At 40.5% G+C, this 23,606-nt stretch overlaps 1 protein-coding gene across 2 annotated transcripts in view; it reads left to right on the plus strand.

Moving 5' to 3' along the window:
* The window catches only part of MACROD2 (mono-ADP ribosylhydrolase 2), a 1,976,756-nt gene that overhangs the window by 1,837,756 nt on the left and 115,394 nt on the right, over positions 1 to 23,606 (plus strand). The window contains exons 12-13 of one of the 2 annotated variants that reach the window (XM_059897602.1): positions 8,371 to 8,433; positions 12,981 to 13,049. In XM_059897602.1, coding sequence (XP_059753585.1) covers positions 8,371 to 8,433; positions 12,981 to 13,049 — 132 coding nt within the window. The remainder of the gene's footprint in view (positions 1 to 8,370; positions 8,434 to 12,980; positions 13,050 to 23,606) is intronic. The other variant, XM_059897603.1, reaches the window with a different exon arrangement.

Below are 23,606 nucleotides of genomic sequence, written 5' to 3' on the forward strand. Positions count from 1 at the left end.
TCTAGGCAGAGGGGATGGGACGGGCAGTACAAAGACCTGGAGAGAAAACACCCTCATGTGCCGGAGGAACAGCACAGAGCCCGGTGTGGCTGGAGGGAGTGAGTGGGGAGGAGATTAGAAAGAAGTCAGGGCAGGAAAACAGTAGATTCTCCAGCACACAGGCCTTGCTGCCTTTGAGCGTTTTGGAGCATGTGAGCAGAGGAATGGTGTGATCTGACTTCAACATTTTAAAGCAAGCCATCTGGCTTCTAGGTTGAGAATAAGGGCCATTGCCCCAATCCAGGAGAGGGGGGATGGAGGCTGGACCAGGGTGGTGGTAAAAACAAATGAACGCTAACTACTGCTGCTTCCTACATGGTACCACATTTGATTTTTAGGAACCATTATTTGTGATCAAAGAGATGTGACTTTTTTTTAAATATTTTTTTAAATTAATTAATTAATTTTTATTTTTGGCTGCATTAGGTCTTTTTGTTGCTGCACACGGGCTTTCTCTAGTCATGGTGAGCGGGGGCTACTCTTCATTGTGGTGCACGGGCTTGTCATTGTGGTGGCTTCTCTTGTTGCAGAGCACAGGCTCTAGGCACGCACACTTCAGTAGTTGCGGCACGTGGGCTCAGTAGTTGTGGCTCGCGGGCTGTAGAGTGCAGGCTCAGCAGTTGTGGTACACGGGCTTAGTTGCTCTGCGGCATGTGGGATCTTCCTGGACCAGGGCTCGAACCCATGTCCCCTGCATTGGCAGGTGGATTCTCAACCACTGCGCTGCCAGAGAAGCCCGAGATGTGACATTTTTTAACTGTCCACAATTTAATGAGGTTCAACCAGAGGCTCAGACAAACACCATACCTTTTCTACATTGAGGGCTGAAATATGGTTTGAACGACAACAAAATTATTACTTCTTAGGGGAGAATGAAGTTTCCTTCTTAATCCCCTGACAAGTGTTTATGGAGCCCCTATGGGATTGTAGGCACTGTACTGGTTGCTGAGGACACCTCAGGAACAGCAAGAACGTCTTTCTCAGCGGAAGACTTACAATTTAGCTCTCAAGAGTCAGAAGAGGTCACAGGAATCTGCAAGGCAAGAAAGACCTCAGGCTTTGGCACAATCTGGACCTGAGTTAAAGTCTCAGCTCTGCCACTAGTTGTGGGACTTCCGGGAAGTTATTTGACCTCGCACAACCTTGAAATCTTCATCTGTAAAAATGTAGATAAAAGTCTAAGTAGGACTGTGGAGGGCTTCACGGTAATGGGTCGGAGGTGCGTAAATTCCTGGTGCCTAGGAGGCAGCAGCTACCGCTCATGTCAGATGGTGACTTCCCAACTGTACACCTCTTTCATCTGCACTGGAATAGCCACATGCATGAGGCTTTTCATTAAAGTAGTGAGGCAGCCAACTCGAGAACTTACTTTTGTAAGCTCAATCTATTAAGATAGATCAATTGGCTGATGACACCTCCAGAACAAAATGTTTAAATGTTTGGAACTAACAACCACTGCCCCCCTCTTCTTTCATTCTTTGCTTTCTTTCTTCCTGAAACCACTAAGCAGGGCTGAGCAAGGTAGGTATTCACATTCAAGTGGTGGTGGTGAGGTGGTGAACCCGCCCCCGCCCCCCGTGCGGAGTGCAGGCAAGGTCAGGAGGGCATCTCGGTCTCAGATTGAAGGATGCTAAAGAAACAGGACAACAAAAGGCAGTGTGTGATCCTAGATTGCTGTGAAAGGTATTCTTAGAAAATTGGCAAAACTTGACTGTGGTCTGTGGCTTCTATGGTAGGAAAGTCATCACTGCTAATCTCCTGATCTTGGTGGTTGCATTGTGGTCATGAAGAAGAATGTCTTTGTAGAAAATACAGACTAAAGTATTCAGGGCTGATGGGGATAATAAGGGGGTGTTTATGTCCCCAACTTCCTCTCACATGGTTCAGGGCAAAAAACAAAGTTTCTTGTACTGTTCTTGTAACTCTCCATTGTTTAAAATTAGTTCAAAATAAAAGTATCTTTAGTATTAAAAAACAAATTTAGAGTTGTAGCTTTGCACCCATCTGGCTTAAGTGTCAGAAGAGCTAGTTTCTCAATGTTCTTGGTGTTCTACATTAGTTTGTATGAGATTATAGTTTAATTCTTCAGCTATTATATTAAGTATCATTTTCCCATGCTTTTACTGATCCATAATTTAACCATCTTACCCAGCTAACAAATACTAGTTGCATCTCCAGGGAGGCACTAGTGGGCACTGGTATCAGCTGACTGGGTTGAAACCCTGCTGACATCACTGTGGGATCTCAGGGAACTTATTTAACATCTCTGTGTCTTAGTTTCCCCATCCACGAAATGTGGATAATAATAATACCTACCTCATTGGCTTGTTATGAGAATTAAATTTGATAATGTATTCAGAGCACTTAGACACTGAGCAGAACACAGCCAATATCCAATACATGTTAGCTGGTATTAACTATCAATAATATTATCCTGCTGCCCACATAACTCTGTTAAATAAAACATAAACATTGATGGCAGTGCATACTCATTGAGAGCACTCCTTATATAAGCTAAATTTATTTTTTGAGGGTGTGTCTTCTAGAGAGTTTTGGAATGTGTAAGATGAGAATGTAGCTGGGTGGCAAAATACAAAATTTAAGACTGAATTCCTTATAAATGAAAAAGTGCTGAGTTAAAAAAAAGAACTGAGTCTTCCTGACCTAAGAAAAATTAATATGCCATTTGTATTAATCAGCTATTGTCACAATAATGCTGTGTAACAAGTCACCCCATAGTGCAGTGCCTTAACTAAAAGATTTATTCTCATGCTCACAAGTTTACAGGTTGACCGTGGTTCCACTGATGTAGGCTGGGCTCAGCTGGGCAGTTCTATTTCAAGCTGTGAGTTTTCTAGGCTTGCCTCCAGACTGTAACTTGGGTCAAGGCTGCTCCTGCTCCTCTTTAAACCAGCAGCTGCAGAGGCATCTTCTTGTCATGGCCAATGTCAGAAGCACAAACACCAAGTCCAATTATGCAACACGTTCAAGCTCTTAGCTCCTATCATGTCCGCTAACACTTCATTAGCCATATCACTTGGTCAAGTCCAACAACCATGGAAGGACACTGAGATAAATAATCCATTACAGGGAACTGAAGAATTGGAATCAATAATCCAATCTGCAAAGCACTGTATTTGAATTGCCTGCGCCCTGTCCGGGTCCAGAAATCTTGGGCCTTTATAAGAAAAGGTAATAGTATACCAGCAGGCAGTACCCATCCGGTTGTTTCCCCAGTAGCAAGGATGAATTTGTTCTGATTTACCTCCCTTTGCTCTTCCCATCCCCACACACAGTTCAAAGATGGAACTGCAAATATCAGGATAGCAATTTGTAGCCACAACATTGAAATTTTGCCCTTATAAAGCTCGTCCATATAAAATTAAACATGACCTACACAACTAAATGAATTCACTTTGTTACCTGACGAGGGCGGGGGGGTCCTTCTTCTCACCGCTTACAAAATCAATACTCACAAATGGTAGAAAGGAAAGGTACCTTTCATCAGAATGCCAGCAATCTGGGGAGATGGTGGACTCAGCGTCCCCCAAAAGCCACCTGCAAAGATTCCGCTCAGCCATGAAAGTTTTAAAGGCAAGGAGGGGAGTAGTCTCAGTTAATCACTGAGATAGAGCGTCAGAGTGGTCACCATTCCCCACTGCACGCAGGCTCATGGACTTCTTATTATCTTCCCCTACACGTTATCATGTTCACACAGTTTGGTCACACAGTTTGTTCACGAGATTCTGAAGGGGAAGCTAGGGAAGAGATCTAGTCATCTGTTAATTACTTATTCTTCGTTCCTACTTCTTTGATCTACCAGAAGAACCGACAAATTATTGTGCGATTAAAAGATTTGAAAGGTGTTCTTGGGCCGGAGATGAGTAGAGCATGGGGGTACCTTGTTTAAAATTAGTTACGATATAGCTTTGCTAAAGTGACAAGAAAAGGGGCTTCCTGCTGAGGACAGTTTCCTGCAAAGAACTGCTTATGAATCCCCACTTTTCAGACATCATTCCATTTCTTTGGGATTAGGGGTGAAGGTCTGTCTTCTGTAACTTTTACATGCTGACATAGGCGACGTATTCTCAGACTGGAAGATGTCAACATGGGTCTGTAGCATCTCTTTGCTGACAATTTTAGTTGCCTGCTTACATATATGGGCAGAACAAGCTACAATTATTTTGATACCCACAAAGATATAGATTATTATGAGTAATAATGTTAATCCCATTCTCTTGAGGCCAGCCCTTGGAATTGTGGTAGCCATAGACTCAAGTTGGAGCAGCTTATGTCATGGCTAGCGTCTGGTCATCATGCAGTTAACTTTTTTCCTCTGATGGCGGTTATGGTATCTGTAAAACAACGCAGGAATGAACATCAGACACTGAGTCTGTGACTCTATTTTCCTAATCATTAACTGCTCGGTTTTATACTTGGAGAAGGAGGGGAAACCTGCAGGGTTCTACTCGTTTCCTGCTTCACAGCAGGAGTCTCTTATTTTTATTTCTATAAAATTCCTGAAATATCCTTGCATATAGTACGTGCTCCATAAGTATGGATTGAAAGAATAGAGGGCATGGTTTTAATACTGGAGAAGCAAAAATGATTCAACCATTAGAATTCACACAGGTCACTGTGCTTTTTGGTGTGGGAAAGTAGTATTATGTGACATTCAATGTGAATGATATGGAAATTTATTATCGGAAGTAAATATGGGATCCTATAGGTATATCAACTAAGAGAATTTAGTTTCTGTGTGACATGTTTTAAGCTCACAAAATAGCCTGTCATTTCCCTATATTTCTTCACATTTATTGTAAGCCTTTTAAATCCCTTCTAAAAACCACAAGTTTACATTCCCCACTCTACTTAGCTTTTTATTGTTTATATGCTTTCTGTGAAGATAGCTAGACAGACAAGGCTGATAAAAGGAAAGCTTGTTCTTATCAAATACTTACAGGTAAATGTGTGATGGGATTTTTATCTTTCCTACCAGAGGAAGCCCACTGTTTCACTAAGAACTCACCCAACTGAGGTATTTTAAACGGATGGAATGTTAGAAGCCAGCCAAACTGTCCTTCTAAAAGTGACATGAATTCTAACCTAATTGCCCGAGAATGTTATCAACTGGCTTTGAAAGCCAGACTTCTACACTGGTTCCCCCTGCTGGCCTTGAGGGTGCACTGTCTTTGGAAATTGATGAAAGCAATATACCTGAGCCTTTTCATTTGAGGGCAAGTTACTCAAATGCCAAATCCAGCATTCTTCTAGAAGGCATTTACTCTGTGATAAACATGCCGAGTGTTTCTTGAATTTGCTTCCCAAGGGCAGAAATCCTGCAACCAGACCACCCCACAGCCAAGACTCAAGTCGAAAACAGAACATGCCAGACTGCGTTAGGGAGTGGGACCACAGGCACAGAGATTAAGGATAAAACCCAGTAGCAGTAGGTTAGATAAAGAGACAGGCTGGTTTTTGCTATTATAAAGTTGGACTTGGGGGTCTGACCATGAATTTCCTTTTCATGCATTTAGAACTGGTGGAAACAATTCTTCACCTTCCTGTGACTCAATTGTTATTTTTCTTTCTCTTCTTGCCTTCCTCTTTTCATAAGATTTTTACCTCCCACTCCATAGGAGATGTGGTCACCAGACTAATTTTAAAAGCAGCCTGTCACTGCAGACTTCAAGCCTATTGTGGAATCTGTTAAAAGGTCTGTCTGGGACTTCCCTGGCTGTCCATTGGTTAAGACTCCATGCTTCCAAAAAAAAAGATTCCACGCTTCCAATGCAGGAGATGCAGGTTCGATCTCTGGTGGGGGAACTAAGACCCCACGTGCTGCATGGCGTGGCCAAAAATAAGGGGGGGGTGTCTGTTGGGGGAGATAGGAAAACTGATAGATCTCTCCTGCTTGAGTCTGAGTCCATTTGGTGGGAGAAAGGGGGAAACACTGACTTATGTTTTTTATTTTTTTTTTTTAATCAGTCATCAATTTTATACACATCAGTGTATACATGTCAATCCCAATCGCCCAATTCAGCACACCACCATCCCCACCCCACCACGGTTTTCCCCCCTTGGTGTCCATACATTTGTTCTCTACATCTGTGTCTCAACTTCTGCCCTGCAAACCAGTTCATCTGTACCATTTTTCTAGGTTCCACATACATGCATTAATATACGATATTTGTTTTTCTCTTTCTTACTTACTTCACTCTGTATGACAGTCTCTAGATCCATCCACGTCTCAACAAATGACTCAATTTCGTTCCTTTTTATGGCTGAGTAATATTCCATTGTATATATGTACCACAACTTCTTTATCCATTCATCTGTCGATAGGCATTTAGGTTGCTTCCATGACCTGGCTATTGTAAATAGTGCTGCAATGAACATTGGGGTGCATGTGTCTTTTTGAATTACAGTTTTCTCTGGGTATATGCCCAGTAGTGGGGTTGCTGGATCATATGGTAAACTGACTTATGTTTTTGACACATGCTCCTGCACCAACTTGGTCTTGTTAAGGGAAAAGGAGCAGCAGTGATGGCTATTTCCTTCCTATAGCAAAAGCCAGTGCCAGCGCCTCTGTGGAGAACCAGAACAGAGAAAATATCAGAAATATCCTTGTAAATATGTCATGCAGAACCTTGGGTTTACAGAGTTACAGAGCCATCCCAGGTTATACTGTGTCCCGCGTGACAAATGACACAGTGCTGGCCAGAGGGAATTATATACATACTGATATATTCATTCATTGAGAGCATCCCTTCCCCATGTCAGTGTCACTCTTTATTTATTTATTTATTTATCTATCTATCTATCTATCTATCTTTGTCATTCTATTATAAAATTTTTCTTTTGTTCAGGTCAATTCCAAATGTTTTTCCATTTGCAACTCTCCTCAAAAGGTTGTTTTTCAGAGCTGCTTGGTGAACTGTTTCCCTGTTGCTTCTGAGGCTCTTGTTTCAGCTCCACTAGTTGAGTCCTCCTCTGGGGGAGGATTCCCCATCCTCTTGCCTCTGGATTAAGAGTTGATCGTTGTAGCAGACGGTGGGTCAAAGCAGTCAAGTAAAACAAGTTTAAGTGATCTGAGCCTGGCTGTGGGGCAGGAATTTTAAAAGAGCTCAGCTGGGTGATTCTTCTGCTCTTTGTGGCCTTGGCTGACGTCATCAGTTGGGTGCATTCAGCTGACAGCAGGGCTGGGTTGGAAGGTGGGAAAAGGCTTCATCCATATGTCTGGCCCCTCTGTGCTGCTCCATGTACCCCTCTTCTCCACCTGGGGGGCTAATCTGAGTGTCTTTACAGCAGGGTGGCTGGATTCCCAGAGGGAGAAGGTGGAAGCCGCTGGTCCTCTGAGGCCTTGGCTTGGGGGGCCCAGACATCACTTCCACATTTCGCTGGTCTAAACAAGTCACAGAACCAGTTCGAATTTAAGGAGACAAGAAATAGATTCCACTTCTTGAGAGACAAGGATCTGTGGCCATCTTTAACCCATAGTAATATGTGCTGATAACTTCTGCTTCTCTGTTTTCTGTACTTTAACTACATCTCTTATGTTTTATCATTTAAAAAAATTTTTCCAAACACAGAGAGACTTGGAAACCCTCCCAGCAATGAATTATAAAATGTTGCCTTTATTTGCCTTTGAAGAGTTAATTTTTTTTCTACACATAAATCCACAGATATATATTATATATTTTAAGCCAAAGGGAAGTTTTTAGCTAGTTTCTAATATATAGCCACCATTATACCTGTCCGGTTATTAATTTTTCAAGGAGTTATGTACTACGGCATAAACTTGACCAGCGTAATCTGTTCAACACAGAATATTTCAGAGCATAGATATGTTAGACTGTCATGTGTAAAATGTAAGTAAATGTCTAAAACATTAAGTAAAAATAGGGGTTCTTATGCAACATACATCAAACAGGAAAATAAAGGGCATAGGAACGTAATCAACCAAGTTTCCTTACACAGTGCATATTGCTTGAGTCAAGGAAAAAAAGCAGATTGGAATTAAAATTTGTATTGCATTTTGGGAAATGTTGTGCAAGGAGAGAGATGTTACTGGAACTGCTGAGTGAATTTTGTTTACTGCAGTTCAACTTTCCACCAAGCAAATCATGTGAGAAGGGACGAGGATAAATACACCTATTTCTGTAGGTAATTTCTCTGTTTCACACCTCTGATTCATCTCTCTGCCTCGCTTTATGGGGAGTCATGCTACACTGGTTACAATTAATTTCAGTGCTGCATATTAGCCATAAAGAGATATTTCATAAATTGACTTGATGTATATTTTTTTTCCCTCTGTGGTTTTCTTGAAAGATGAGAACGGTCCACAGGGAAAGCCAAGTGCCAAAGAAATGGAAGGGCAGAGCCAAGAAGCAGGTGAGCTCAGATTTCTTTTGAGGCGTCTCCTAGGACTCATCCCCAGAGGTGAACATGGCTTTGCTTAGTGCCCTCTTCTGAAAATATTTATACCGTTTCACCAGGTTAATACCAATATTCGTTCAGGTCTCCCTCAGGAAGCCACCAACCCTGTTAACTGCAAGTGTCAGGCTCACCAATCAGAAGGGTACCCTCCCTCTCAGGTCTCAGTCACCTGCCCCACTCTTCTCCTGTGTGATCGCAGTTTGCTCAGTGATGCTTTACACGGGACGGGCAGAGGTTGGAAGGACCATGTCAGAGCTGGGCTGACTTAGGGCAGGTCAAAATCAGCAGATTTAGTTTGGGGGAAAAAGTGAAATGAAAAACGTTCACAGGGGGACTTCCCTGGTGGTCCGGTGGTTGGAACTCTGCGCTCCCAATGCAGGGGGTGTGGGTTCCATCCCTGGTCGGGGAACTAAGATCCCGCATGCCACAGGGAGCAAACAAACAAACAAAAAAATTAATTTAAAAAAATTCACAGGAAATATATCAGAGGCTTTCCTTCCACAATGAATGGAGTGTCCTTTACTGTTTTGCATTAAATTTTGAAGAGCCGTGCTTCTGGTCATTTCTCTGTATGTTGTAGACGATGGTGTGAGGTGTGACAGAGGCTTACTACCCCACACCCAGAGTTCAATGAGATCCAAAGCCTTCCTGACATCAACTCTGTTCACTGAAGAACAGATGTGCCAATGGAATGCTTAGAGATCTTCTACTGTAGATTATAAATTGAACATTTTTAAATAAAATAGCACTTAAGACTCAAAAGAGATTGTCATCACCTTAGGTTTATCTTTTCTTCCTCCCCACTTTTGTACTCAGGCATGCTCTCCTTTAAAAGAATGATTCACACAATTTTGCAGTTATCAACATAACCACCAAAATAAAAATTTCCTTCTTCTTTCTATTTTCCAAGTCATTCTTCTGGTTCTAATGAGCCCAACGGATGGGACATCTTTGAAATAGTGGGCTCTGCTCATGTGCCTGCCACGTCCTAAGCCATATGCTGGACTCTTAGAAATAAACCAGGTAGTGTGATAAGTTTTTCACTGAAAAGTTCCTACATGAACCTTGGAACTTTTGCTAGAGAACTGAAAGCTTTTATTATTAACCTGGAAGATGGAATTGAAGGAGGCCAATCAGAGAAGGCACTGAAGCAAGGCAGCAAGGACCTTGTGTACCTGCCACTGGGTCAGTTGGCTCCCTTTGCTAAAGTGTAATCCTTGCAATGGAATGAATTTCTAATACAGAAAACCGTTGTTATCCACACCACCATCGCCCCCAGCTCCCGGCCACCACATCGTTATGCTCCGTGGAAGATGAGTTTTCTGTGAAAAGCAGTCACTGTTTTTACTGTTTGGGGCTGATGGGTATTAATCAACTAGCTGCTGACAGCTGAGGCCATTCTCTGAATATCGTGGTTTTACAGGTTTTATTCATTCACTGCTCTGTCCCAAACTGTCTTTATCGACATAGATTTCTCCCACCCCTGTTCACACACACGCACACGCATACACATACACAGGCACAGACATACAGACATGCACACACATCTGCCTGCTTTTTATTCATTCATCTCTTTTCCCCTAATCAGTTGAGAAGAGGCAGTGTCTTTATGGATTTAGGACCATCTTGCCTGTTAGGAGAGAGTGGTAGAATACAAGCTGTCTTCTCCACCTCTTGGATGGACAACATCACCACAATATGGGTGCGTCTCATGGTAGAGAAGATTCCAAAATGCACCCCTGAGGGGCTCTTCTTGCTTTTCTAAGTGGGCCCGCTGCCCGGCACAGAGTCCAATGGCAGGATTCATCTATGCTCTTGGCCAGTGTCAGCATACATTGTTGTGTCTGCTCTGCATCCCTAATCCAAGAGCAGAGAAGTCAGAGATGCAGTTCTGGTCATTAAAGTCCTTCTGACCTGCTGTTATTCTTCCAAAATAAAAGTGGCTTCCTTTCATTCAATAGAATGTCCAGCTTCAATTCTAACTACACAACTCTGCAGGCCTCTTCCATATCATGCAAAAAGCACAATCTCAAACCAGCATAATCCAGCAGTTCTGACTGCTGTCATGATCGAATCAAAGTGGTAGGTCCTATTCCTCAAACAGCCATTTAACAAATACCTATCTGGGGTTTGCTGTGACCCAGGCACTGTTCTGGACACTGAAATAGGGCAGCAAACAATAAAGACAATTTCTTTGCTTCCTTGAAACTTATATTCTGGTGGCAGTGATCCAAAAATAAACAATTTTAAAAAGTATGATAGTGACAAATGTATTGTGGAGAAATGAGGTAATGTAGAAGGAATCCTGAGAAGGCAACTTTCCGTTGGCTGGACTCAGGGAGGACTCCTTGAGGGAGCAGTAATTAAAGTGAAATCTCAATGATGAAATGGCAGGAGAGCATTCCAGATGGAGGGTCCAGATAATGCAAAGGATTTCAGGCCGATTTTAACAGGTTGGAGAAGGAAGTTCAGAGTGGCTGGAGCCTGATGGATGAGGGAGAACATGGTGCGAGATTTGGGAAGACATCATAGGACCAGGTTATGTCTGACTGCATAAGATTTGATTTTGTTAGAACTACAAGAAGCCAATGGGAGGTTTTTAGTAGTAGAGGGACCTAATCTGTTTTAACAAGCTCACTCTGCCTGTGAATGAAAATGGGTCAAAAGAACCAAAGTGAAACCAATTGAAAGACTATAGCAGGAAAGCAGTGATGGAGGTTTCTGGAAATGGAGACGAAATGGCCTGAGGTGTTTTGTTCCAGAGGTAGAAGTAACAAGATGTGCTGATGGATTGGATCTAGGGTGTAGGGGAAAGAAGAATCCAGGCTACATCCTAGGTTTTTAGCATCAGTAACTACATGGATGATGGTATCACTTACTGATGTATGAAAGACTGGCCACAGGGCACAGTTTTTATTAATAGAGTTAATAGTTCAGTTTTGGCCATGGTAAATTAGGAGGACTCTCGGCCATATGGGATGTCAAGAAGCCAGTTAGGTATCTGAGTCTGGATTTCTAGGGAGGGATGTGGACCAGAGTTACAGTCTTGGGAGTCACTGGCAGAGAAATGATACTTAAAACCATGTGACTGGGTGAGATTCACTAGAGAGAACATGTAAATAAGGAGAACAATGAGGCCTGGGACACCATGGCCTCTAGACATGTGGCACCAGGGGAGAAGGAACAGCCACAGCAAGAAAGTGTTTCAGAAAGAACAGAGTAGACACTGAAATGCTCCTGAGAAGTCAAGGAAGATAAGAAAGGAGAAATGACCATTGGACTTGGCAAAGTGAGGTCATTGACGCCTTTGATAAGAGAATACTTCAAGGAGGATCGATGAAGCCAGTTGGAGTGCTTTATGGAGAGACCGTGAGATGAGGAAGTCCAGAGCGATAACATGGACTGCTCTTTTAGGGAGTTCTGCCGTGAAGGGAAGCAGAGAAATGGGATGATGTGACATCAAGGCAAGGTTGAAAGTGTGTAGTTTGTTCTTTTGTTGTTAATAGGAGTTTGTCATCTAACAAAAGAAAGTGATTCGTCTCCAATTATCTCCCTACCAAAAATCTTACTCTCTGTTCTGATAGAGATGTGACCTAAAAGTAACAGTCATATACATTATGGACGAAGGATAATACTAGGAGATATCTGATTAGCCTTTAAATGTTAGTCACCATGCGTGTATGAGTTATCTTTAGTTCCATAACCTTGTTACTGCATGAAAAAAATGTATATATTCCTTTTCCATTTGACAAGTATTAACCATTCCAAATGATTCTGATAAGCCCTCCTGTCTTAAATATACTATTTTAGTGTTAGTAAGTTAGTTATTATCCTGGAGCCCAAATGCTAGTGGAGTCACTGGGGTGCTGATAATACTAAGAAGAAAGTCCAGCTCTGACGAGGTTAGTTGCTGCTGTGAGGCCCAGGCACGGACCTCCAAGTTCCTTAGTCCCCACTCTGTGCTTGGCTGACATGAAATCACCAAACGGCTTTTGGTGCTTTCCTACAAATGATCCCCTTCTCCTGGACCTCTTCTCTGACAGCCATCAGATGTGATCCCTGCAGTCTGACAGCCTGGCGTAATGGAATAGAAGTGTTGTGCTAAGAAAAACCAAACTTTAAAAACACACACATAAAAGCACTTTGTAGAAACTTGCAAGGATATACTTTCTTTCACAGTCTTTTACTAAGAAAAATAATGTACCATTCTTCTAGAGGTAGGGAAGAAACAAAATGCCAAAGTATACTACTACCAAGCAAACAGTCTTCTTCACCAAGAAAATAGTTTTGTAGTTCATCAGGCTCTGTCTTAACTGAAGTGTTTTTGTTCCATTAATCGTAGAAGAGAGTCACAAACCGAAGCCCCTTCAAAGACCTTTCAGTGTATTAGAGCACAAAACAGGCTCCTGCTTCCTTCGGTGGAGTAGGAAGTGAGGTGGGAAGGGAAGCTCCAACCTGACAGTATTTGGCTCTGAGACAGTGTTTCTCTTTCTGCCTTATAGGTGGTGCCAGCGCTGCCACCGTGCCCAGCCCTTCTTCAGAAGAGGCAGCTGAAGTCTGTAAAGATGAAGGTATGAGGCCACTTACTACATCTAAAAATCACAAACTCTTAGAAAACCGTTTGGGTTTTATTTGTATGGGAAAATGAAGCAGTGTGCAAATCTATCCAATTCTCTTTAAGCATCTCTATTTCCAACACAAATATCCAACCCCCTCTGTTTTATTCCATACCTACCATTTTCAGAATTTATATCTCCACTTACATTTGTTCCTCTGTAAAGTAACTGTTCATGAAACAATAGAATGATTGGAGAAATTACGTTTAAAGAAGACGTTTATTTGAAACACCAGAATTAGGCTGTTTACAGCTACTTGTCAGGAATGGCTTCATTTGAGAACCGTCTACCAGAGAGCTCCATTATCTAGACAGAATAAGAAAGAAGAAATGTTTGAAAGGCATCCTTGAAAATAAATCTTCGGCAAGAACATCATTCCTCATTCTATGGACAGTTACTATGAGAAAATGTTGCTGACCCAAGTATCTTTAGAAGAATAAAAAAGTAAAAGAAAAATTTATGTAGGTTCTAGGAGAAAATTTGAGGGAGAAATAGTGGGGACATTCATGTGCATATAATAGAGTTTTAAAGATATATATTATCTAAAGGAAAATGAAATCATCATTTATTTTCTTTCCCTCCTGATTAACTGTCCACACACACACACACACACACACAAAAGTAATATTATTTTATATTTGTCATTGATAACTACTAAAAACCCTTCTGGAATGGTAGACGAGATTTTTACATTTGTACAAATGGACATCTGGTAAACCATGTGATATACTTGGAACTTTTAGATAAACACGCTGAATGCATTTCTTCAGTTTGGAGTGATATGAAAATATATCCATACTTAAGATTGATATTAGCTACTCCTGGAATCAATGTTTAGAAAATCAAAGTGGTCTTAAAAATAAGAGTCAACTGTTTGCATCATTCATTTCATTTCATGTTGCCTGTAAACGGTTTTTCTAAATGAGGTTCCTGTGTAGGGAGGGTAGTTGCTAAGATTGTGAACTCTGGGACCAGATGGTTGAGGCTTAAATCCTGTCTCTACCACTGGAAATGTATGTAATCTTTGACAAGGAATTCAAGTACTTAACAAGGAATTAACAAGTAATGACAAGTAACTAACTTCTTTTTTTTTTTTAATTAATTAATTTATATATATATATATATATATTTTTTTTTTTATTTTTGGCTGTGTTGGGTCTTCGTTTCTGTGCGAGGGCTTTCTCCAGTTGCGGTGAGCGGGGGCCACTCTTCATCGCAGTGCGCGGTACTCTCACGGTCGCGGCCTATCCCGTTGCGGAGCACAGGCTCCAGATGCGCAGGCTCAGTATTTGTGGCTCACGGGCTTAGTCGCTCCACGGCATGTGGGATCTTCCCAGACCAGGGCTCGAACCCGTGTCCCCTGCATTGGCAGGCAGATTCCCAACCACTGCACCACCAGGGAAGCCCCAAGTAACTAACTTCTTTGTGCTTCACTTTTCTCCTCTGTAGAATGGGAACAGTAACTGTATTTACCTCACAGAATACAATAATACACGTCCATTGCTCAAACTGTTTACCTGGTACCTATGCAGACTGGGCTCCCCAGGAAACAGACTCTGTGATGGAGATTAGGGGGCTGACATTTATTAGGGGGAGCTCTTGGGATCAACACGTGTGAAAGGAAAGGGAAGAATGCAGAACTGGGTAAAGGGAGAAACTGAACTACAAGGCATTCTCAACAGAAGCCACATGGTCTGAAGATGACATGACCATTCTGAGATGTCCAGTTGGGATGAGAGAGTCTGGCTATTAAAACCTCCCATTTGATAAGTCACCTGTCATTGGCTGCCTTGGGAAGGGGTGTGGCCTTGGATGAAGCAACTCTCTTCTGCTGGGGTGATCCTGGAAGCTTGAGAGGGATGAGGGCTGCTTGCAACTGGGAGAGTGAGCTCTTCCTTCCTGAAGGAGGATGTGGGTGGCCCAACACAGCATCCACCATACTGTTGCTTTTGGTGGTCTTTTTCTAGTTCATTGTCACTTTTTTACTGAATCCCTTGGCACCTCCCTTCATACTACTCAGATATGTGTTCTGACATCCCTGGTTTTAAAATTCTTTGGAATATCTAAAAATGTAAACCATGTTAGATCACCTCGGTTCTCATAATTAACTCTAGGTCATCTTAGAGAGAGAAATAAACCTGAGTGAAAAGACAAAGAGTGGTGTTTATCCTAAGCAAATAAATTCGGACATCATAATCATTTAGGCTGTGATACAGATTTTTCAGTGTCCTGAAGTGGAATGGCAGAGTTTAGGAAACAGAAGAAATAATCTAATTTAAGTGCTTCAAACTGAGATTTTTCCTGTAGAGTTGTTTGGTTTGGAGATATCACACCCTTATAGAAACACACTGTTTGTGGTGTTTCTTCATGCTTTTAGGATCTCACACCATTAATTGCTCATGCCAGGATCAATTTCTCGGAACACTTTTAGGTGTTTTGTTTTGTTTTTTTACATGAAACTTTTAATGGTGGTAACTCCAATGAGTTCTGTCACATATCACAAATGCAATTTCCTAATAAGACTAAATGTGAAGTTTTAGGGATTTTTACCAAAATAAATTATTAATATCCATTAACCTCTGGATCTAAGGAAAAGAATTTTGAAATCCACATTAACAAGTGATCCAGTTTCCATTAAAAATAGAATATACAGGTTATGATTTTTGCCTTTTCCTTCTGAAATAGCATGTACAGAAGACCACTATTTTAACTGATTATCACTACAACGCTTAGGCCAAGCATCTATTGCTTACAGAACTGCAAGTGTGGAGCTAGATACATAGCTTGATTGATAGATACATAGCTTAGAATGAAAAATAAATGAATTTGCCATTGAGAGCCTCCGAGATTGAGGTCATGATGAGGTTAAAAGGCATTCATATATGTTGAGAATTCATTTCAAACATTCACCATTATAAGTTTCATGCAGAAATATATCTCCTTGGTGACATCTGGGCTATTTATGAGCTCTACAGCTATAAGGCTGATTATAAAAATGCTTATTACACTCTCCAGTTTAAGTGAAGAATATTTTTGCTGACCAAAGTTCTTCAAGGGGCCCTTGCTCTCTTGTCTTTGTTTCCAGGCTTTGCTCCTGACCCAGCATCTTCTTCTTAAGTCTTGGAATCACCAATATTATGGACTGACCTTTTTTTAGTATTCTTTCCAATATAATTCCCAAAGATTTTGAGCCTCATTAGTTATTTTCAGCTTTGCTTGTTGGTTGGCTGGCTTTATATTTGTTATAATTTTGGCTCCCACAGGAAACTGGTGTCTTCTAGAGTACAAGGACTAAAAACAAAAGAAAAAATGAGCTGGCTAATGTCACTTGGTTTGGGAGATAAGATTTTTAAAAAATTAAAACAGATATGTGAAAGTTGAAGAATTTCAAGAGGAAGTGTCTTTTGGGGTGTCTTCTAGGCCAGCGATTTTGTTCAAATGTTCTGGACATATTTCCCACTGGGTACCAAGAATGGATGTTTATTGCCCATTTACCCCACATAACAGCTAACAGTGCAAGCTGCTAACAGAAGGAGGTACAACTGATTGGCTTATGGATCAAGAGCTAGATTGTGAGCTCCAGACGGAGGACACCTGTTCCCAATGACTCATCACAGCCTTCGGGTGGGCAGGAGTTGAGCTGGGTGGAGGAGATGTGAGGAGGAGGAATGCCGATGAATAATTCATCCACACAAGGGGTGCATGCCAGGGATGCAGCAGCCGGGACTGAATAGAAATGAACTCCAAGGCAAAGAAACCTGAGAAAATATCTGTTGGTTGATAGGAGCTCTGAGGTCCTTTATAAAATAGGGCATACACTTATCTATTGAGAGATTTCTTTCTCTACTGGTAAAAATATTCCAATTATTGCATTAATGGTAGTTTACACTTTAAATCCTTAAAAACAAACCCAGGAGTACAAATGTGAAGGCTATTTAAGTTAACAAATATAGAGGCAATCAGATGGAGAGGCTATAAACCCAGGAGTAAAATTTGTATTAGGAATATCAAGTATTCTGGTTGAAACTGCTGCAAAGTTATAATTATTTTTTATTATCATCATTATTTAAGATATAGTCAGTCTATGTCAATACTATGACATAGTATGAGTGTGTTTCATGTTTGGTAATTGCAATCATTGTTGCTTTTGTTGTGGTCATCCATGTACAATGCTTGGTGTCAGTCGATTTATCTCTTGTAAAAATAAAATACAGTGTGTGTGTGTGTGAAAAAAAAAAAAAAAAAAAAAAAAAAAAAGATATAGTCAGTCTGCTTAATTCAAGGAAAACTCTCTGTTCTGTTATCTCAACACTCTTAATAGCTCATCCTCACTCACACCCAAGACCAAGGCACCTTCCGGGGGCGGGGGGAGTGCTGTTTAAACACATCCTGATTCTGCTGTCTTATTATTTAATCAGTGCCTAATTTGAATTTGAAGTGCAACTAGACCAAATCATATGCTCATTAATATTAACAAAATCAACTAATACTCAGGTGCGTGCACACCCGAGCTAGTATTCCTTTGGAGCTCGGCGTAAGTCATGGCATTGCTGTCTGCTGTTTACAAAGTGGGATGTCACTTGGCAAAGGACATATTAACCCTTAATCTAGTTTCAGGCCTCCTAGAGGTCAAAATTTCTGTAGGATAGGGGGAAAGCTCCAGCAAGAGTCAGACTTGCCAAAGAGGACAGCAAAGAAAGGATGGGGTTATGTATGAGGAATCAGATTCAGGAATGTGCAAGAGCTGAGCATAAATGCTCCCAACCACGGGTAGCTGTAAGCCTGGGCCAGTGGTGTCGACTCCAGAAGATTCTGTTCTATTCCTTATCTAAATCGTTGGAGAGAAACAAAACATTGGGCCACCTATGAAATTTCCCTCAGGCTTCCCTAGTAGGATTCTTCTTAGTCCTTTCCCTATTCTAGAAATCCATTATCACCCTACTAAGCATTCTCCCCGCTACCCACCACCGTGGGAGAGAGCTGTCCCCTGTCCTAGATCTGCACTGATGCAGTGTCTGGATACACCGTGACACCCAGGGCTATCAGTCTTGGATGGTAAGAGTCTGAAATGTGGAATGAGAGCCGCTGCCCTCTGGTAGTTCAGTGAAGGGGAAAGGACTAAGATATATGGAGTGTGTGCTCTACTCAGTGCTTTACGTTTCTGTACAATCTATTTTTCATTTCACAAAAAGGTAACCTGAGAGTCAGGAAGGAGAGAGAGAAAGGTGTCCGTGGCGGGTGGGGAGAGGAGAGCTACTTTATCAGTGTTGATTCCCATGGCTAATACTTGCATGATCTTACATAATCCTCAAAAACGATAGTATTTGATTCTATTTTAATATAACGTTTATTTTTCTACTTGTAAGGATAATGCATATTTATTGTAAAGTATTTTTAAATGCAGAAAAATATAAAATTCAAAAGCATATAAGGATTTTCCCTTTAAGGTTTAAACTGTAAAAAAAAAAACAGAAAGTCTTCTATTTTTTCAGTTAGCAATATACCATGAATATTTTCCCATGTCTTTAAAATTTTCTCAAAGGCATGCTTTTTATTGGAGGCATAATATTTCATCATATGGTTGTCCCACAATTTACATAACCAGTGTCCTAATGTTAGATTATTTAGTTACTTACAGTTTTTCTCTCTATTATAAATAATAGAGAAATGCAGTATATACATTTTAGATAAATCTGGGTGTGTATCCATGATCAGTTCCTCAGGATGAGATCTTGATTTTTCGTTGATTTACTAGGGAAAATATTAAGATATTTTTATTGCTTACATTTATTTTCTTATTTTAAAAGTAATGTGTGTGTGTTTATTAAATGAAAAAATAAGCAAAAGAAGAAATGAAAAATATCACTCATAATCTCAATCCCCAGAAATAAACATATGTAGTATGCTGGTATATAAACTTCCAGACTTTTTCTAAGCTACCACATATATATGTGAAGTTTTTTTAGGGTATTCTGCAATGTATACTAGTTTGAAATTGTCTTTTAAATATAGCAATAGATTGCGAAATATTTTCCATGTCTTTTGATAGTCTAATATTATTTAATTATATATTCCAATAAGCAAAAGACCATAATTTACTTACCCAATTTCCATTTTGAGTCGTTTCTTTGGTTTCAGTTTTAAATTCTATACTGGCCAGGAACATGCTTTTAACTTTGTAGATGTTCATGATAATTCCTGTAAGAAAACCCAAATAAATTAAAAAATGCATACAAATCTCTTTTTTTTCTACAATGAATAGAGTTTATTCCCTTTTTTGATTCTTTAAATAATATATGTTCATTGTAGGAAATTCAAATAGTTAAAGGGCATATAAGGAATAGAATAAAAACAGATGTGCAATCACAGCTCCCTGAGATAACTACCATCCGCATTTTGGGGGCCATTCCTTCATGCATCACTTTCTGAATATACACACCCACATAAAATTGTATATAAACTCATCATATGATGCATGACTTTAATGTAATTTCCCTTTTATCTTGTTTGTTTACTTCCCACCTTCCAGTTATTCAGAGAGTAAAACACACTGATTAAGAATCTGGTCTCTGATCTCAACTTCCAGAGTCCAGATTCCAGCTCTCCTCTGACCTGTGTGACCTTGGGCAAATTACTTGGTCTCTGTGCACCTCAGTTTCCTCATACATGAAATGGGGATGATAATAACACCTCCATCACAGGATACTGAACATTAAAACAAGTCAATCCCCTTAAACATGTCAAGGAGTGTCTGATACACAGTAAGAGGCACAAAATTTTTAGCCATTGTTAAATGTATGTGTTTATTTTATAAAAACAGTATCATATTCTATGCACTTGTTGTTAACAGACAGCAAAACTTTGTGGAAATCCCTCCAAGTCATTTGTGTAGATCTAATTTATCCATTTTAAAGCTCAAATGATATGCCATAGCTTGGATGCACTATAATTTATTCAACCATTATCCTATGATGAGCAAGCACTTTCTTCCCACTTTATTGCCATACAAACAATGCTGCAATAGATGTCTTTTCCCATATATCTTTACAAGCAGTGCTTTTATTTGCATGGAAAGATTCCAAAAGTGTGAGTTCTGCTTTGAGAAGTATGTGTTTTTAACAGATACTGCCAAACTGCTTTCCCAAAAGACTATAACAATTGGTATTTCCATCAGCAATCATTATTTTTGTTATTTCTAGTTTTTGCCAGTTCAATGGGTATAAAGTAATATCTCATTACTTTTAAAAGGTCAGTATTATTATCCCAATTTTGCAGGTAATTGAGGCTCAGAAAGCTTGAGAAACTTGTCCAGTTATCCAAAAGGTAGAATCAGAATTTGGAAACAAAGTCTGCCTGAACCATGCTTTTTTCCATCCTACTATACTGCTTCCCATCATGCTCTTCCCATCATACTGCTCCCAACCATGCTCTTTCCATCCCACCAAATCATGCTCTGGAGCAAGGGATATTCCTTGCCTGAGGGAGCTAGGATGCAGTGAGAGGGCAGCATGGGAAAGCTGAGACCCAAGAGAAGTCAGCAGGGCAGTAAGACTGAGGCAACAGAACAGACCAGCCTACTTGGTCCACATTATAGCCTTGACTCTAACCCATAGTGAGAGTCTTACAAAGAAATGACTACACAGAAACCTCCAACTATATAACCCACCAGATACAAAGCCCAAACCCCTTTCTGTATGGTCTGGTTCCATACTTCCTCATACCCCACATGTACCCTACTCTGTAGCCCAACTCACATGTTTGCCATCTCCCAAACACCACTGGCCTACAGTGTTTGGCCATCATTCTGCCACATCTGTTTATTCAAGATTCACTTCCAATATCTTACCTTTACATCAGTCTTTTACGTCATTTTTCCCTTCCTCTCTTCCTCCTCCCCTCCCTCCCTTTCTCCCTCCCCTCCTTCCATCAAATTAACTGAGCCAACATTTCAAGGACAGGAATTATACTAGATAATGTGGGGTGGTTGGTGGGGGGATGCACATTTTCATCTTTCTTGATTTCTCCCCTCCTTATTACATTTCATCCCATACAATAGTGAACTGTCTTTTCTACTGCTCCTTATAAATGTGTTTAAAAATTATCATGTGCCTTGTATCAATATTATATACATGACATATCCAACTCACTAGAATGTAAATATCTTGAAATCAGATACCAAATCTCATTCATTTTCATGTTTCAAGACCAACACAGTGACTTGTGCATAGTAAGTCCTCAGTATTGGATATAGAACCCATCATAAAAAATGGGCCACTTATAATTCTCCTAATGTCGTGGCCACTGTCCCAAAATATGTATTACTATTTTTAAGGCTCATATTAGATGAAATTCCCTTTCAGAATTCTCCTATTTCAGAAGTGAATTTTCCCCAAAATGTTATGCTGTAAAAACACAAATGTAAATTTGAGCCAGAGACTTCCCTATTTGTTCACTTTCAGATTTGGATATTCTTACGCTATAAGAGAACAAAATTAACTTCTTCTAAATGATGAATGTATATAGATTATTTCCAGTGGCTGAGGCTAGTTATTTATGCTTAATTTATGGTAAGGCTTTTTGGATAAGCTTTTCAAATGCTTTGATTAAATATGTTTAAAATCGGATTAAATAGGTGGAAGTAGATAAAAATCATTTATCTACTTTTTAGTATTAAAATTATATTTACCTCCCATTTAGTATAGTTTGAAATATACATATATTTTAATATACATATAGTTTAACATATATATAGCAATTGGAAGGCAATAGCAGTTGCTGTCCAATCACATTTTCACATATATTTTTTTTTCCTTACAAATTGTGACTGTAATTACATATTTGTAGCAGTCAATTCAGTTATATGATCTCTTGGGCGTATTTCTAAAGATCGGTGAGTGAGGCTTGGAAAGAAAATCATCCCAGACTAGGTTATGGAGATCAACTGAGTGGGATAATAACCCTTGTCCAACACATAGTAGGATCTAACTGTTGGTCCTAATGGGTCTGAATTAAGACAAGGAGTCCTGTAATCTATTTTCAGATTCACCGGCCTAGTTTTTAAGTTCTTTGGGGCAAGTCATGTACCCTTTATGAGCCTCAATTTATTCTGGTTTCACATCACCACTGTGTGGCCAACTTTTTTAGGTTGTGCCTCAGTTTTCTCCTTTGTAAAGTGGGGATAATAATAATATTTATATCACAGGGTCGTGAAAAGTGAAAATGCTTGTAACAGCTGCTCAAACATAGTGAACTTTCAGCAGGTGTTGACAACATTATTTTTTTACAATTAGTGTTGTTAAATATATGTGTTGGCTTTAGAATTTTAACTACTCCAAACAGGACTCCTATGTCTCATTGAATCATCACCAAATCTATTGACATGTATAAAGTTAAAGAAGCTCGATCACAGGTGATGTTCAAAATATTTAGCAACAGGTGTGGCCCAGTGGCTGCCCATCAAGGTGAACATGCTCTGGTACATCATACTGACAGAGACCAGTTGAACAGTGAAAACAACTGGAGTAAACTATACAGACAAGAGGGAGCACTTCAGAACTCTCTGTCTGGCCCCCATTCACCAAGGATTTGATAGCTGGGTAGCCTGGCTTGAATACCACACATAGACATTCCTTTTGTTCCTTCTATAGCTCCTTCTACCTGCTTTGCATTTTATTCTCTTATAGAAAAGACCTAGAATGGAAGGTCCATATATCCACATTTTAGGATGCTTTTGTCAGCGTGGCCTAATAAGAGTAATCATACATCTTTTTTTTTTTTTTTTTTTAAACAATTGGTTTTTTGTTTTTTTGTTTTTTTTTTAATTTTATTTATTTATTTATGGCTGTGTTGGGTCTTCGTTTCTGCGCGAGGGCCTTCTCTAGTCGCGGCAAGTGGGGGCCACTCTTCATCGCGGTGCGCGGGCCTCTCACTATCGTGGCCTCTCTTGTTGCAGAGCACAGGCTCCAGACGCGCAGGCTCAGTAATTGTGGCTCACGGGCCCAGTCGCTCCACGGCATGTGGGATCCTCCCAGACCAGGGCTCGAACCCGCGTCCCCTGCATTAGCAGGCAGACTCTCAACCACTGCGCCACCAGGGAAGCCCCCCATACATCTTTAAAGTAAGCGCACTTTTGAGAGTGATGAGGGTGCTATTAATAATTATACCAGGGCATGGTGGTGCAGTGGTTGAGAGTCTGCCTGCCAAGGCAGGGGACACGGGTTCAAGCCCTGGTCCAGGAAGATCCCACATGCCGTAGAGCAACTAAGCCCGTGCGCCACAATTACTGAGCCTGCGCATCTGGAGCCTGTGCTCCGCAACAAGAGAGGCCGCGATAGTGAGAGGCCCGCACACCGCGATGAAGAGTGGCCCCCGCTTGCCGCAACTAGAGGAAGCCCTCGCACAGAAACGAAGACCCAACACAGCCAAAAATAAATATAAAAATTAATTAATTAAAAAAAAATTTTTTTTAAATAATAATAATTTTACCTGGGCAGGCAATCACACTGGAGCCAG

The sequence above is a fragment of the Balaenoptera ricei genome, chromosome 15, assembly GCF_028023285.1.
Source record: "Balaenoptera ricei isolate mBalRic1 chromosome 15, mBalRic1.hap2, whole genome shotgun sequence".
NCBI lineage: Eukaryota > Metazoa > Chordata > Mammalia > Artiodactyla > Balaenopteridae > Balaenoptera > Balaenoptera ricei.